We start from the raw sequence: 16,735 nt of genomic DNA on the forward strand, positions 1-16,735 counted from the left end.
AGGGAACTGGGGGTATTATGGAAAACAGGAAGGCAATGCCAGGAAGAACCAAACAATTCCTTTAAATGCTACTAAGTAGTCACAAAAAACAAAGACCAACAAGCAATAGCTTAGGCAACAAACGAGTTGTTTGTTAATGATTGTGATACACCAGTTTCTTTAGTGTGGTAGCGATTAAAAAAAAAAAACCCTATTGCAATGAACTGAGCTAAGACTAGAAGGGAATGAGCCGAGGATAGATCATTCACTTGAAGAGTTTTACTCAAAGGGTGAATAGAAGAATGGGTCAATGCATGTGGAGGGAAGAGGGGGAGATAGTTATCACCACGGTGTATAAAACTAACATTTTATACTGACAGGAATGAGGAAACTGGAGGCGGGAGATGGCTTGTGGCTTATGGCTCTGAAGTCATGAGAGAGCTAGGGAAGTCAGTTGATAGGGAAGTGTGCAAGATAGTTACTATTATTCAACTCCTACCAAGAGCTAGGTATTCTACAGAATGGGGACTCTTCCCTTCCCTTTATCTTCCTTCCCTGTTTATCTTCTTCCTAAAGAAGGATGAAGAAAACATAAAGTGAACACTTACACATCTTTGGCTGCTGTATTTCTTCTAACTATTCCCCATCCATGACCTCACTACTTCCTCAAATTTACCAAAGCATGGGGACCTAAGCCCAGAGAGGCTAAGCAACTCACTCTGATAAAGAATACTGGGTAATCGGCAAGACCATGGCTAGACTCCAGTTCTTGGGGTTCCTGGTCCTCTCCCTCTCTCCAGGACATCATGGTACATTTGCTTTAACCACCAGGCAAGACTGTTTGGAAAACAGCCCAAGCCCAAGCCCTTTCCTCTTTGTGGATTCAAATAGTGTACAGATCACGAGTTTTAAAAGCAAAGGCAAATTGAAAAGAAGATGGTAACTAGAAACAAATGAAAGGCTCCATTTATATCCCTGTTTAAAAAAAAAAACTCAAATGTACTACACGGAAATTTGCTTGTAATGGAAGAAAAGCTTCTGCTCTTTTCTTTACTGGTCATGAGCACTTTCGCACACTGTAACTCAAAACATTGCCTAGAACTCCTCTGTTGAGAGCCTTGAGAACATTTACTTTAAAAAAAAAAGCCTCTTCTGCTTCTTTATTTTTACAAACATCTGAACCTGAGTGGAAAGAGGAGGTGTGTGATTATATGGGGTGAAAATTGGTCACTTGGGTTTTTTAAGGGGTTTTTTGTGGGTTTTTTTTTTAAACTTAACAACCTTTAAAATCGATTAAGGGCAAGTCTAAACTTTCCAAACTTAAAGAGTAGCCTCATGCTATTTGAGGCTGTTATCAAGACTAGAGGTTCTTGCCGTCTAGCTTTTCCCTTGTCCGTGTTTTGTTGACTGTGACATGATCACTTCAATGCAATGGACACTGTTGGTTAGTAGATATCTGGGAGTCCAAACTTGTGGGAAACTTCATTAACTGAGACAAACTCTCAATTATAAAAGCATTTGACAAAACTCACTGGACAGTAAAGCATGTTACTCACCCTCCAGCCAGTTCACTTTTCTAGAAAGGAGCCTTCTGTATAGCTACTGTGTGTAGGAATTCTTGAAGGGCACCTAAGTTGTAAAAAGGTTTTAAAAATTATCTAAAACCAAGACTGACTTGATATGATTCTGGTTTTCACTACTAGCATTATAATGCTTTTTTTTATGGATATTGTTCCAACTCTGTCTTGTTTCTTTTACTTTTAGCAATATATACTTACAGATATTGGTAATAGCTACAAATACACTTCCCAAGTTTCAGTACCTAAAGAATCCATTACATTTCATTATCAAAACAACCCCTTTTGCCCATTTATGCCAGAGAAATAAATGAAACTATTGCAGTTAACTCATAGCTCTGGGGACCATATCCCAGGTCCTTCAACATGGCTATGTATCTCTACCCTTTTTCTATTGCTTTCTCAGGTCTCCCTACACGGCTGGAGTGACTCTCCCAGCATCCTCTATCTTCCCATCGTTGTCCTGGACGCCTGCCCAGTTCTCAGCCCCCACCTTCAAGAGGAGGAGGTAACCTTAGGCCTGGAACTGGAACTGGAGAGGAGCCAATGAGGCAATGCCAGCATAGCTTCAAGGAATGAAGCCTGGGAATGAAAGTAAGTTCATTTAACTTATTAATAGAGCCCGTAAAACACCAGATGAACTGGAAGGTCAAGGGCAATGGCTTGAATGAATCTTCTGGACTATCAATGCATGTTACTGACCCAGAAAGTCTTCACCATGCTATTACAGAGAAATCAGCTGTACTGAAGCAAATTGGCTGACTTTAACGAAGTAATTTCATGTATAATTGATGAAGTTCAAACCATCACTGTAAGTATTTCAGCCCTAAGCAAGTTTCTGATAACCTGGAAGGAAGGAGAATGAGTCAGGATGTATTCACTTCTAGAGCCAGGGGTAATGGTACAGGAGGAGGATAAGTTCAAAGCCAGTCTGGGCTACATAGTAAGTTCAGGGTGTGCCTCAAGTATACAATGAAACCCAGTCTTAATCTCTCTTACAAAAACACCCACCTCTGACTCCTGTGTTACAATTTTACATTGTGTAAATCTCATTTCATTATAAAGACAGCTCTAGAAACTCACTTTGATTACAGCTAGTACTTATGGGACTCAGAGACCTTCTTTTTTAATTACATTAATGTTTAATATATATGTACCATATCTGCAGAACCCCCTCCCTCCAGCTTCTTCCATGTCTTGAAGGCTTTTTTAAAATTAGCATTGTCATTTTTAAAAGTGATGAAGAATTAAGAAAAGGGGAAGAGGTGATAAAGCAGTTATAACTTCTGAGACACATTTCTAAAAAAAAAAAAGTCAGACACAGAAACATCTTCACTATGTTGCCCAGGCAGGCCTTGAACTCATGGGTTCAAATGATCTCCCTGCCTCAACACCCTCAGTAGCTGGGATTCTGAATATGTTCTTTCCTTGCCCCCACAACTATCATAGTCAGCCTATAATCAATATAGAAATCACAACCACCCAATTCCCAAACATCATCTCCAAACGAAAAATAAACAGTTCCCTGTCTATCCAGTAGTAGGTTTCAAGGCTGGGCTGGAGACAAGAGTCTTGAGTTACTGTTTAACAAACTTTATTACCTGCCTGTAAGATTCCCCAGGGTTACAGAGCTGGGGATGACTGAGCCTAATGGTAGATGAAGCATACATTGCAGTAATAACTGAACCAATATAAGAGAAGCATTTGGGGTCATTAAAGTTAAGCAACTAGTAATGATTATCCAAGCCAGATGTCCAAATCACTAATACTCAGACCTTTGGGATAACAAATAGGGAGACGGGGAAACAAGAACACCATACCCCTGGAACCATAGATCTTCCTTTCCCATTGAGCCTTCCCTCTCCTTCAGTCCATTCTATCCCACAATAGTGTCTCCCTAGTAGCCTGCTGAAGGGAAAGAGAAGGAAAAGATGTCTGAGGTCTCTTCGTGCTCTTTGTCTCTGTCCCCAAGGCAACAGAAAGCTGGAGCTGCTGCAGCCGGCCTGGCAGTGATGGCTAACCCCATTAGCTGTGCAGTGAGCAGTCCTTGGCAGCCCCTGGAGCAGCTGCCAGTTAAACGGCCCCAGAGTTCTGCTAGACTTCGTTGCTTCGATTCGATGCCAAGTGTTGGACGTGCTGGATTCTGTTCCCAGAAGGCCGGAGCATGGTGTTGGGGCTGGCTGAAGACAAGAGAGCAGAGGCAATTTAATTCAGTTGGATGTGCGGGGTAGGGGTGCCGGCATGGAAGAAAGGGGAGAGAGAGAGTGGTTGGGTGTGAGTAAGGCGCTGCTTCTCTTTCCAGGGCCTTGCCTTGGATTCTGACCTCTCATCATCTTCTGGGCCTCGGGTAAAGCAAGCTCTGGAAGGGCAGTAAAAGCGCGGGAGCCAGGCCCAGAGATAAGCAAAATGAGGAGGGCAGCGGATCTAGACCCGCTCAGCGCCCTGGGCCAGCGCAGCCAGAGCCCCTGGTGCAGGCTGGTGGCCGCTCTCAGCCAGCAAGCCCTGGCCATTCTCCGGGTCAGCAGATATGACGGCGGCGGGGACCCATTCCTGCTCGGCGACACAGGCCAGGGGTGGCTCGTCCTTGGCCTCGTCGAGCTTGCGGGAGCGGGTGTAGGCCAGGATGAGGCCTCCGGCTAGGCAGGCGTAGAAGATCATGATGAGTAGGATGTAGAGATAAGCATCGTTACCCTTGGCGCTGGTCGCCTCGCGGCCCACGAAAGGGTCTGGGACGATGCCCATGCCCATGCTCGGGCCGGGTCCGATGCCTAGGCCGCTGGCATTGCCACGATGGTGCAGCTCCAGCAGCAAGCGGTTCAAGAGGGTTTGCAGCCGTTGGCTCTCGCTGCAGTTCATGGCTGTTGGAGAGTGGCACGGAGGCTCCAGGACGCCGTTGACCTTTCCCCCTGGACGAGGGGAAGCAAGCAAGCAAGGAGAGCAAGCAGAGCAGGCAGGGTGCCGAGACTTCGACAGCGAGGTGGCACCCAGGTCCCCGGCAGGCGCGCAATGACTAGGGGCGCGGGCCGGGGCTTCCTTATCCCCTCACCCCCGCTCCTCCTTCCCTTCCCCACCACGCCCCCTCCACCCCGCCGCCGCCTCTTTCCAGGCTCAGACTGTCTGGCCACTTAGGGGAAAGGGGACAGCTGGTAGGGGGAGGAGAAGGGGACAAGGGATGGGGCGAGCCCAGAGGAGGGGCGGAGATGGTGGGGGCTCGGAATGTGCTAGGCCCCAGGCAGCAGAGGTTGGCAAGGCTGCATGCTGGGGCCAAGCCTGGACCCTGGGCTGCGGAAAAGAATTCCTTCCAAGTTCTAGCTACCAGCCCTGCAGGGCTGGCTTTGGCCCAGATACAGCAGCCGCCTGCCTCCCCTAAGGCAGAACCTGCCCTGGAGCACACCCAAGCAAGACTTCAGATGTCTTCCATTAGCTCTAGCTGGATTATGGCAGCTGAGACCCCTTGTTCACATCCTACCCCTGTTAGGCAAGGACTATTTCTTTTCTAGTCCTCTCACACGTTTTCTCACACTCTCCTACCTGTAGTCTGAAGACAGTATGTTATTTACAAGAGACCCAGGGCAAATTTGGTGCCAGAATGATTGATCAGGTAGGCCAACACAATGGAAGACTCCCAGGTTGTTCAAAACGTTTGTTAATTCACCAGACCGCAGGGAAGTAGTCTTGCTCTGATATTACACCTTGACAGTCATCCATGTACCTTAAGATGTGCATGTTCTAGGCGCAATGTGACCTTGTTTCCTTTGACTAAGCCATCTTCCCAGAAATGATATCTAATTCTACCATTAGGAGGAGCGGGGACGACAACAACAACCAAAGAAATCTCTGACTATACTCTCTAGAGTCTGAAAAATGCGCTTTCTAGAAAACATACGTTTTTTCAGTCAAGACAGAACAGCTGTGGGACTCTCCAAGGCTAAATAGTAGCTCTAGCGTCTGGTAGCTTCTAGAACAGTCATGTTTTCCTGGGGTAGAGGGGGAAATAAGGCAACCTGGCAAAGATTAGTTCCAGGCAGGTCTAACCTGAGGACTGGGGGCCACATGCTTCACGGGATAAACATGACTGCAGTCAAGTACATTTGTAGATGACAATGTCACATTTTATTCCAAAAAACTTTAGGCTGTCTTAAATTGAATATAGACTAAGCAAAGGATTTGTAGACAAGAGATGTAGAAAAAGTGAGGTAGTGGCAGTCAACTTTGGCTACATAGAGACAAGGAGAGAAGGGCAGGAAGAAGTCTATGCCCTCTGGACACTGCGAACGGAGCTGCCTGATCAATAAATACCATTTGATCCAGAGACCAAGCTGTCAGTGCTAGGGGGTCTTAATATTTATTTTTATTTTATGTGTCTGAGTATTCTATCCACGTGCGTTTCTGTGCACAGCGTGTATGTCTTGTGTTTGCAGAGGCCCGAAGCGGGTATCAGATCCCGCTGGAACTTGAGTTGCTGATGGTTATTGAGCTGAGACAAAACCTGGGTCCTCTGGAAGGGCAGCAATCACTCCAGCCTTGCCATGGAGTTTTAAAGAGCTTTGCTGCCACCTTTGCCCCAGCCACCCTTCAGCCCATTCTCCCTCAGGGGTAAAAGCCTTATAGGTATTTGTGTACGGTTGTTATCACTCTCTCCTAGCTATGCAACTTGTAACAGGCCTCAGAGACCTTTTATATGACTTGGATGGATGTCTCAGGCTTCTCAGCTCAGAGGGGGCTTCAATCAGGAAATGGCTATTAAAATGACTTGGGTGATGAATGTCATAAGATACTACTAGGGACTTTGCAATTCAGTAACTCTCCAGAGATGAAACTGTTGAACTGAAAGATTCCTCATGTCTTTTAAAATATGCCTTTAAAAAAATCTAAAGTTTGGGCATTACTAAAGGCAGAAAGGTTCCTGCCCATAGTGTAAAGAATAGCCCTTAACCTTGGACTTCTTGGTGGCTTATGAAACTCATAAGATGACTTCCATTTTTCCAAAAATGAAACAGATTAAGAAAGTCAAGTAGACATGCTGAAACTGTAAGCTTTGGCTGGATGTTGGTGGCACATGTCTTTAATCTCTGAACTTAGGAGGTAGGGTCGGGCAGACCTCTGTGAGTTTAGGGCCAGCCTGTCTATATACTGAGTTCCAAGCTAGCCAGGGATATGTAGTGAGACCCTGACTCACATATATATATTAAAAGGGATATATATATATATTATACATAATATATAATATATATATATCCCTTTTAATAAATTACTTTCTCTACATGGTTAGTGTCTATGAGCCTCACCTATTTACTCTCCTCTGCCTTTGTCATCGGATGCCTTCTACCAAACCTCTCACCTGTGATCTCCTAGTCAAAATCAGGGCTCTATACTCAGTTTTCCCCTTTGACCTCAAAGGTAAATTTGACACTGCAAGCACCAATTTCTTCCTGTCACCGTCTTAGCCTTGGCACTCCTGGCATTGCATTCTCAAGTGTCTCTTATCTCCATGACCCATCATTCTCTGTGTTCTCCGTTGGCTTGTCTTCCTCCCCCCTCCAATTAACTGTCGGAATCTGCGAACACCCAGTCCTCAGCTATTCTCTCTTAATACCCATTTCCTTGGAAAGTGTCTCCTTACATAGCTTCACCTGCTACCTGGCAAGTATTTAGTCAAATTTGGATCCCTGGCTCTGATTCTTTCTGCATAACATCTCTCAGATCCGACCGACCGCTTCTTCCTTTCTGGTTTTATTGCCATGAGCTTAATCCATGCTCTCATTACCCAGGTCAAATGCGCAGACTGAGAGTCTCTTGGCAAATCTCCTCGCTTACAACCCAACCCTTCCTGCTTTGGCTAGAATAATTCTCCAATATCACTGAAATCAATTCGTTCTATATTCTGAAGCCGGAGTTGCTCCTCGTGGCTTCCTTAATGGAAGGCAATGTTCTCTGGTGGGCCTTAAGTTTGTATCACCAGTAGACAACCTCTCTCCCTTAGAACTGGAATAATGGCATGTTCCTGGAGATTCTCTCTAAAACTCTGTGCATTGTGCCTTGCTCAAAATGAGAAAGAGCAAGGTTCAGTGGTACACACCTTTAATCTCAGCATCTAGGATTAAGGCCAACCTGGGCTACATAGGGAAACCCTATCTCAAAAGCAAACAAATGAATGTTACTGACTAAAGGAAGCCTTGCTCCATATTTCTCTTTGTACTATCCAGTTCCTCACTGGACTTGGTCCAAATTCAAAAAATGAAGAAATCCTTTAAAACACAAAGAACCTCCAAAATCAATTGTACATATTCTTCCACCTGCATATGTGTATAGACATGTTTGCATGCACACTGCCCCAGTAACCTATTTTTCTCATTTAATATATTGTGCATTTCTCCACATCACTTTCTCTTTTTCCTACAATGTGATTTCATTAACTACACAACCTTCCAGACAACAAACCTATTATCATTTATTTAAATGAGTCATTGTTGTAATTGTTCTGTTATACCCAGAACTTCACCTTTGATCCTAGGCTTTATAGATTCATAATATCCTATATGTGTAGATGATATGAAAGAAAAAGCAAAACTGTCTAGGAGAACTAACAGAACCAACCTGAGAGGAGAGAGGAGAGAAAAGGGGAAGCAACCACATACAGGGGAATATATTCAAAGTACATTATGTATTAGAATGAAAATGTCCACAAGTAACTCGGTATAATAGCAATTCTTAAATCCATGGAAGTAGTGTTTTACCGAAGATATACAAGGATATGCCTAATTCCGTTAAAAGAAAGCATTACCAAAACAAAAAACAAATTACTAATGTTTAGTGCCATTGAGTGTGGTGGATGTGCATAGGAGAATGGAAACAGAAATGAATAGTCATAAAGTTCAAATAGGTCAATCCTAAAAAGAGAAACGTGGCTGGGGAGGGGTGTCTGGTTTCCTTATACACCAGGGACTACTGGGCATCCTTTCAAATCCTAGTCCCAGGACAGCCCTAAATGGGCTTCCCTCCCACACTGAATGAAACTAATTCTATCAGACAGGAATCCTTCTTAATCTTCCCCACCCTCACAGTGCCCAAACCTGTCCCATAACAGTTAAATGATCTTCTATTTATTCATCATCCAGGATTCATTTGTTTCTTGGATGGTAATCACAAGTATTGGCAAAGGGAAGTAATTTATAATCATATATCTGGGCATTAAAATTGTACAGGAAAGGTTCTGATCCATGTCCAAGTTATCTTAAAATAAAATATTGAGGCCCTAGGAAAATGGGGGGCTTCATGGGAGGGACACTCTCATGGAGGCAAGGGGGAAGAGGAATAAGACGAGGAACTGTGGGAGGGGCGACCTGGAGGGAAGGCAATGACTGGAATGTAAATAAATAATTTAAAAAATAAAAAAAATCATCAATAAAATAAAATCGAGGCACAATGGTCTAGGAAATGCTTGCCCCATTCCTTAAACCTGTGAGTCTTTCTCGTTAACAGAGCAGCTCCATGCAAGGTGGTTGACTGGAATTGTGTTGGGTTTGGCTACTTGCCAAAGGACAGGCACAGATGGCAAACATTGCTGGAGTCCAGAAGGCTGGGAAAGCTTCATGAAGTATTGAGTGTAGATTGCAAACACACCATTCCATCTTTCTTCCAGGCATGCATTCACCCCACAGATTCTGCATGTTACTCACTGCAATGCCCCGTTTTTGGAAGGTAGGGAAACACCAGTGATCAAATCACATAGATGAACAGTCTGTGGCTTTATAACTCTCCCAGCTACTTATTTTTGTGAATTGGAAACAAGCAGGGAGTGCCAGGACATGGAGCTGAATGAGCAGTGGACAAGGAAGCCAGACAAAACTCTGAATTAGAAAGAATTGTATCTCTGGACCAAAGCTCTAAGCACTAGATTGCAGAGCCCTGTCTAAAGAAACCTGCAGGCATTCTCAGCTAGTTATCTGCTGTGTTGCATCTTACCCTACCAGCTCCCCACAGTACCACTTTGAGGGTCTGGCCTACCCTAAGCTATTCAGCTTGTCAGATCCTGTATTGCCAGTACCCACTCCTCACTTACCCATCCCTCCACCAATGTATCCATTATCTGAGATCAATACATTTCACTCTTAAGCACTTCCCTGACATCTCAATATTTACTGATTATTCCTTTTCACCTTTTGAATTGAAATACACGTGCAATCAACCATATAAATATTAATAGTACATTTTCAAGCAATTGACAAATGCTAAAATGTCATTACCATCATTCAAGGTCCCTCCTTGTCCTTTCCTAAGCATTTGCCTCCTTCAACCAGAGGCAAGTATTTTGTAAAGTGTTTCCATTGATGTTTAGTCTTGCCTGTTAATGGAGGTTCATAATAAATAGGATCATGCATCATGAATCCTTCTAGGTAAGCCTTATTATTCTGAGATGGCTACACAGCATTGCCTTAGAGACACAAACACTGTGAATGGGCCCAAGATGTACATCTGCCTGATATCACCTCCCCAACTAGGTGGATCCCCAGCTTGTCCACCAGGCTGTCTCCACCTGGTGTCGCGGGTGCTCTCTCTAGCGCTGTAGCAGAAGCTTCCATAAACTTGTCTCTGACTGTTCCTGACAGATATGGAGAACACAGGCACTACAAATGAAAACAAATTGCATGTTTCACTTAGTGTTTAATGGTTCCTAATACAGACCAATCATCTTGCTATACATTTCTTTTTTATTATTGAATAATTTCTAAAGAGATGGAGAATATAACGACACTCTAAATGCACATTTTTTCAATGAAATTTTTGAGGGGCACTTAATAAGTGCCAAGCATACTAAGACTAGAGTATAGTTGCCAAAGTCCCTGCTCTGTGTATGTTAGCACCAGAAGAGACATATTACAAATATTATATAAGAGGGGATGTTAAATTCTATGAAGAACAATAAAACAGATTAAGAGAATAATGAAGGAAGGCACTATGATTTTTATACACACATACATATACGCATACACATATACATATATTTGGTTTTTTGAGACAGGGTTTCCCTGTGTAACAGCCCTGGCTGTCCTAGAACTTGCTCTATACAGCAGACTGGCATCAAATGCAAAGATCCGTCTGCCTGCCTCCCAGGTGCTGAGATTAAAGGCGTGCACCACCACCATGCAGCTCATACATGTATATTTTATATACATAAAGAGATTTCTTTTGTGTGCATGCATGTACATATGTGTGATCATGTGTGTGTAGATGCACATGTCCGTGTGTGTGTGTGTGTGTCTATATGTCTATATTTATGCATACCACCACACCTAGCTTTTTTTGTAAATCCTGGGGATTGAACTCAGGTCCTCACACTTGCAAGACAGGTGTTTTACTGAACGAGTATTCTTCCTAGCTGAGAAGTATTTTTTTAATCCCATGATCTGACCTGCACATACAGAAGGGATTTGATGTGGTGTTTCCACATTGCATATAGAGTACATTCATCATATCCATATCTCCTTTCTTCCATTTGTAATCCTGCCACCTTACTCTAGTAAACATTACTCTACTTTGAGGACGACTTTTGGGTTCCACATGAGAAAGGGCAAGCAGCCTTTGTACCTGCCTTCTTTGGCTTCATACAGAGTCCTCTGGTTCCATCCACTTTGCTGAAATGACCCGATTACACCCTTCTGAATGGCTTAGTAGTACTATATGGTATGTGATGGTGATTTGAATACAATGGTCCTTGTAGGCTCATATATTTGAAACTTTTATTTCCCAGTTGGTGGACTGTTTAGGAAAGATTTGGAGGTGTGGCCTTGTTGGAGGAGGTATGTCCTTGTAGGTGAGCTTTGGGGTTTCAAAAGCCGAGACTAGACCCAGTCTTTTGCTCTCTCTGCCGCCAATATGTAAGCTCCCAGCTACTGCTCCAGTATTATGCCTGCCTGCCTGCCACCATGCTCCCCCCCCACCCACTTACCATCTGAAACTGTAAGCAAGTCCCCAATTAAATGCATCTTATAAGTTGCCATCATCATGGTGTCTCTTCAAAGTAATAAAATAGTAACTAAGACAGTGTGCATATAGCACATTTTCCTTATCCATCCACTTGTTGATAGGCATTTAGGCGGGATCCATATCTTAGCTGTTGTGAATGGGTATCTCCTTTATATGTTGGCTTCATTTTCTTTGGCTACACATGCAGGAGTTTTGAAAGAGTTGGATCACGTACATGATCATTATACAGGTACCCCAAACTGATTTTCCACAGTGGCTACACTAAGTTCCTACAGACAATGTACAGCACTCTTTTTTAAAAGACTTCTTTTATTCCGCCCAATGTTTTCAAAAACCATCTGCATTCTTGCAAGTATCTGTTGTCTGCTTCTTAGCACTGCTGAGTGGGACTTGCAGGATTCCATGCTGTTTGTTCGTTCATTTGCCTATTGACGCACGTGTAGACTGTTTCTATTTTCTGAATATTAGATATCACACTGTTGTGAGTGGTATTATAGAAATCCTCTTCAGGGTATGAGTAGCCCTTTTCCTTAGGTACATACCTAGGGGTAGAAACTCTAGGTTGTAGAAAAGATGTGGTTTAGTTTTATAATGACCTGCCAAACTGGTTTTGAAAATTGTTTTTATGTTCCCACAAGTAATGGATGAGGAATTTAATCACACGAGGTTACTTTTGCAGCCCTCTGCCTCAATCCTATTCACAACCGTGTCTTGCATCTATGAAATGGATTTGCCTTCATACTTCTAAAGGGAAGCCTGGTTTTAGCTCTTAGCTGCCCCCAAGTTTGATGACAACTAAATGAACAGCCACACAAGTGATAAAATATGAGCACCAGCCCTGTGGAATAATTGCTTTTATTCAAAGTGCGTGTGTTAAGCAATTTCCATGAAGAATCTCAGTGAGCCCTTAATGACAACTCTGTGCAGTATGTATACTACCGTTCCCACTATATACATAAGGAATCTGCAGCCCAATGGGTGGAGAAACGGATATTAAATAGCTTGCTCCAAATCATACAGGTGGCCAATCTGAGATTTGGACCAAATCCTCAATGCCATAGCTTTACAATATTGCTATCTATTGTCTGTGTACAAAGGATAGCGGGGAGAAAGTATCTCCAAGTATAAGGTCTCATCAGCCTCCTTGTTTTACATATAGCTGAGAAAACAAAGGCGGAGATAGAAGGGACTTAAATTAACAGGGAAGCCACCCGAACCCAAATTTATCATTTTCTAGGATTCCGCTGCTCAACCTCCTCCCATGCTTTGGGCAATTCTTGATTTTATTTCTACCTTGTGAATAGTGCTAAGGGTCTCCAAAGCCCTTGGAGGTATTGGAAAGAAATGCATGCCTCCAAAAGAATGAAGGCTAACCTTCCCTTTGGGGAAGACATGGGTCATACATGAAATTGTTAGATTTCTGCCCATTTCTGCCTGGGCATTATCTGGAACATGTTTCACCTACCTACCCAGTCTTCTTTGAACAAGGGAGGCAAATGTGTGCTACTTGGAGCATTGGGTGGGAAAAGAGTGGGACGTGGAAAGCTGAGGAGCATTTTTTTCTTTTGGAGTCCCACAGCGCCATCTGGTGGTAGACTACAGTTTTCACTTCTCTTCAGGGTTTGGTTTTTTTTTTTTTTGGTTTGTTTGTTTGTTGTTTTGTTTTTTAAATAATAACAGGAGCCCAGCCTAACTGTCCTTTGAGAGGCTCCACCCGCTGACTGAAACAGATGCAGAGACCCACAGTCCAACATTGACTGGAGCTCTTATAGAAGAGTTGGGGGAAGACTTGAGGGCCCCAAAGGGGATGTGACCTCCACAGGAATTGGGGGCTCTCAAGAGAGTGAACTACCAACCAAAGAACATATATGGGCTAAACATACCCCCCCACCCCGGCCCCCGACATATGTAGCTGATGTGCACCTCGGTCTTCATGTGAGTCCCCCAAACAACTGAAGTGGGACTCTCCTGAAAGCTGTTGCCTGTCTGTGGAATCTGCTCCCCTAACTGGAATGCCTTGTCTAGTCACATTGGGAGAGGATGTGCCTAGCCTCACAGAAACTTGATGTGCCAGGGTGAGGGGATACCCAAGGGGGGCCTCCATCTTCTCGGAGAAGTGGGTAGGGGGGAAGGGACTTATGAGGGGGAACCAGGAAGACGGACAGCAATCGGAATGTAAAGAGAAAAAAAATTTTAATTGTTTTAAATCATTAAAAATATAAAAAGGAAACAATATTTCTAGTCACTAGAGTCCAGAGAGAGGACTTTCTCTGGTCCTGCTATGATATGGTTCCTGATATGATGAAGCTAAAATTCAAGAGGGCAAGGAAATGGCAGATCCCAGCCAGACCATTTTAACAAAGAAGTGCTAAAAGTGCTGGTAGATGTCTGTAGCAAAGCACAGTGCATAAGAAATAACAGAGCCAGCCAAGCTGTGGTGGTGGTGGTGGTGTATGCCAGAATTCTGGGAGGAGAGGCAGATAGACCTCCCAGTTTGAAACCAGCCTGTTCTACAAAGGGAGTTCTAGGACAAAGCTACACATTCTCTTTTTCACACAATGGAGATAACAACCATGTTTACCATAGGATTCTGAGGCAAAAGCTGAACACGAAAAAACCTGGCTCATAACACTGTGTATACAGCTGTGGTTATTTCATTCTCAACAGTAAGGTTGTGGTGCTGTGGAGCCAGAAGGGAGGCTTTTTACTGAGCCTGGGAGAACTCAGAGCATACTGCCCCCAAAGGTAGCATGGCTGATATAAACTAAATTTAAACTTTATCAGTCTGGAACAGTCACTTTCAAGAGCTAGGTATTACACGAGGTAACTCTTGAAAATCTTCATGCTGACCCTGGGGAAGTAGGTACTAGTTAATATATCTGCCTTACAAATTTGAAGTTTAGAAAGTTAATTACCTTTCCTGGTATTAACCAACCAGCAAAAGACAGCCCACAGGTTTCCCTGGGTCGTGTAGGATTATAGCCTAGCTCTATGCATTGTACTCTTGTGCTTGCTTTAGCAGGTGATGAAGAAAGGCAAGAGGAGATGGAGACGGATGTTCACGTGTCTGTAGCAGTCAAATGTAGTTGGTATATCTAGGTTGGGAATTGGGTTACTCTTCTGATTGTATGAGTATCTTGTTACTGATCATTACCAAATATATAAGCCTTTGATTAATCTACAAGAATTAGAGTCTCATTCTCTTAATGGGCCCTCATGAATGGTGGGATGGTCTGGGCAATGCCCTGCCTTGTGGAGACAGCATGGAAGATTGGCAGAGCCAATGGGTGGCAGGGTTGGTGTTTCTGACTGGAGGGTTCTAGTTGCTGTACGCATGTGGCTTCTGACCGAGAAACATGGCGGCTAAGCTAGGCAGAGCCACTGCAGCTTAGATAGACGATGAACCGGAGGCCGATTTTGATAAATTAAAACAACAAAGTAGGCTCTTGAACTGACCAGCCAATGGGCTTGCTAATGGAAACTCTCCAATTTCCAAAAAGCTGGTGTCAGTTACGTGAGATATAGCAGACAGTAATCTAGCTGACCCTGGAGCACGTCTCCTCCTGGGTCCTGTTTATAAAGGTAGTCTTTTGGTGGACAGAGGATTGAAGAGAACATGCTAACACTTGACACATGAGTTCACTTCCCTTCACTCCTACATACGCAGGGAAGGTCTCCACGTCGGGGTAGGAAGAATTGCTGAATGCTTTTGAGTTGGGAAATGACCCAGGAACATTTAGGAATTCTTGAAATCAGGCCCTAGACCATGAAAGACGTTGAGTAGACAGAGCCTGCCTTGAAACTCAATGCTGAGAGGAAATGAAGACCAGTTGTCTGCCAACTACCATCGGTCTGAATTTTGACTTTGTTCTTAGACAATAATGCTTCAGTGGCTCATGAGTCATCCAACAATATGTTAAATGTGTGATGGGGCTTGATCATTTCCCATTGCCTCAAAACATGAACAATTCTGGGTGCCTCTGCTGCTCTCCAAACTGCCCAGGCAGGACACAGCATGGGCAGATCTGATGGTCCCCTCCCCTGCAAATCTTTAACATGCTAGGGTACTCACATTGAACTCTCCTTAAGTCTACTTTTCCTCATATATGCTATGCTCAGCACAGATGTAACAGTGCCTACTTGCCAAGAGCCTGGGACGGCAGGCAATAAAACATCAGACCATGCATCAGCATACTGAGAGCAGAAGTCCATCGAAGAGTGCTTTCCAACTGGTTTTTTAAACTGCTCAGTACATGTGATAATAAAAATTGATCCCCTGGGAAAAGTAGGTAAGAATGCAAGCTGCCAGGAGTTTGGGCCACTCTGAAGGCAGAGGGTATCAATATCTCAGGCACACATGCAATCTCTTGGGAGAGTTCTAGGATATGAGATCTCATTCCATGTAGTCCTCCAAGGCTGTTGAGAATGAATACGTATTTCTTAACACCAGCAAAATCTGACATGATTCACTCTTGCCACTTTTGAGTCCGTTTAATACCGGAGTTATCCAAGAAGTGTTCACAGATATTGAACTACAAAGAGCTCTCTGCCTTTTTCGAGTTCCAACAGGCAGAAATCATCAGCTCACAGGACTTCTCCTAAGACACAAGCAGTGTCTGTTACATGTAACAAGAGCACAAGACATTTTGTCTCCTGTAGCACCTAGCAGGACTAGACCAATGCTTGGGTATACTTCTTAAGTGGTGTGATTTCAAACAAAGGAAATCTAATAGCTTTTTTGAGCTTGGTGAGACTTTAAAGCGGAAATGGTTTTGCTTCCTAAAGCAGTCCAGTGCTATGCTATGCTGTACTTGTCTTTAAAATGTTTGCTGGGTTGGGGTGGGGGGAGACAGGAGGGTTAATCCTAGCACTCAGGGGGCAGAGGCAGGTGGCTGGTCTACAGAGTGAGTTCTAAAACAGCCAGGGCTACACAGAGAAACTCTATCTGGAAGAAAAAAAAAGTTTAGCGCTTGAGAGGCTAAAAGAGGATTCTAAATTTGAAGTCAACCTGGGCTACAAAGAAACTCTCTCACGAAAGGGGGGATAGACAGACCCTATTTCCCATCTTTAGCATTAAATATAAATAAAATTTTAGAGGCTACATTTGAGTAATGCCTGAAGTCACCAAAGTAGAGTTACAAATAGAGGCAAGTAACATAATGTGTCTGTGCACATCTTCACACACCTTACAT

The 16,735-nt window shown here is 43.7% G+C and overlaps 1 protein-coding gene across 1 annotated transcript; it reads right to left on the reverse strand.

Moving 5' to 3' along the window:
• Positions 1-3,141: 3,141 nt before the first annotated feature.
• On the reverse strand, positions 3,142-4,578 carry Kcne5 (potassium voltage-gated channel subfamily E regulatory subunit 5). The gene has a single exon (XM_028767515.1). It carries the CDS (start codon positions 4,410-4,412, stop codon positions 3,981-3,983), a length of 432 nt encoding a protein of 143 aa, XP_028623348.1. The 5' UTR covers positions 4,413-4,578; the 3' UTR covers positions 3,142-3,980.
• Positions 4,579-16,735: the final 12,157 nt, after the last annotated feature.

This window comes from Grammomys surdaster, unplaced genomic scaffold (assembly GCF_004785775.1).
Source record: "Grammomys surdaster isolate TR1022 unplaced genomic scaffold, NIH_TR_1.0 173, whole genome shotgun sequence".
Lineage (NCBI taxonomy): Eukaryota > Metazoa > Chordata > Mammalia > Rodentia > Muridae > Grammomys > Grammomys surdaster.

Coding starts and splice junctions, on each gene's coding strand:
- Kcne5 (XM_028767515.1), bottom strand. CDS start 4,412: ATGAACTGCAGCGAGAGCCAACGGCTGCAAACCCTCTTGAACCGCTTG.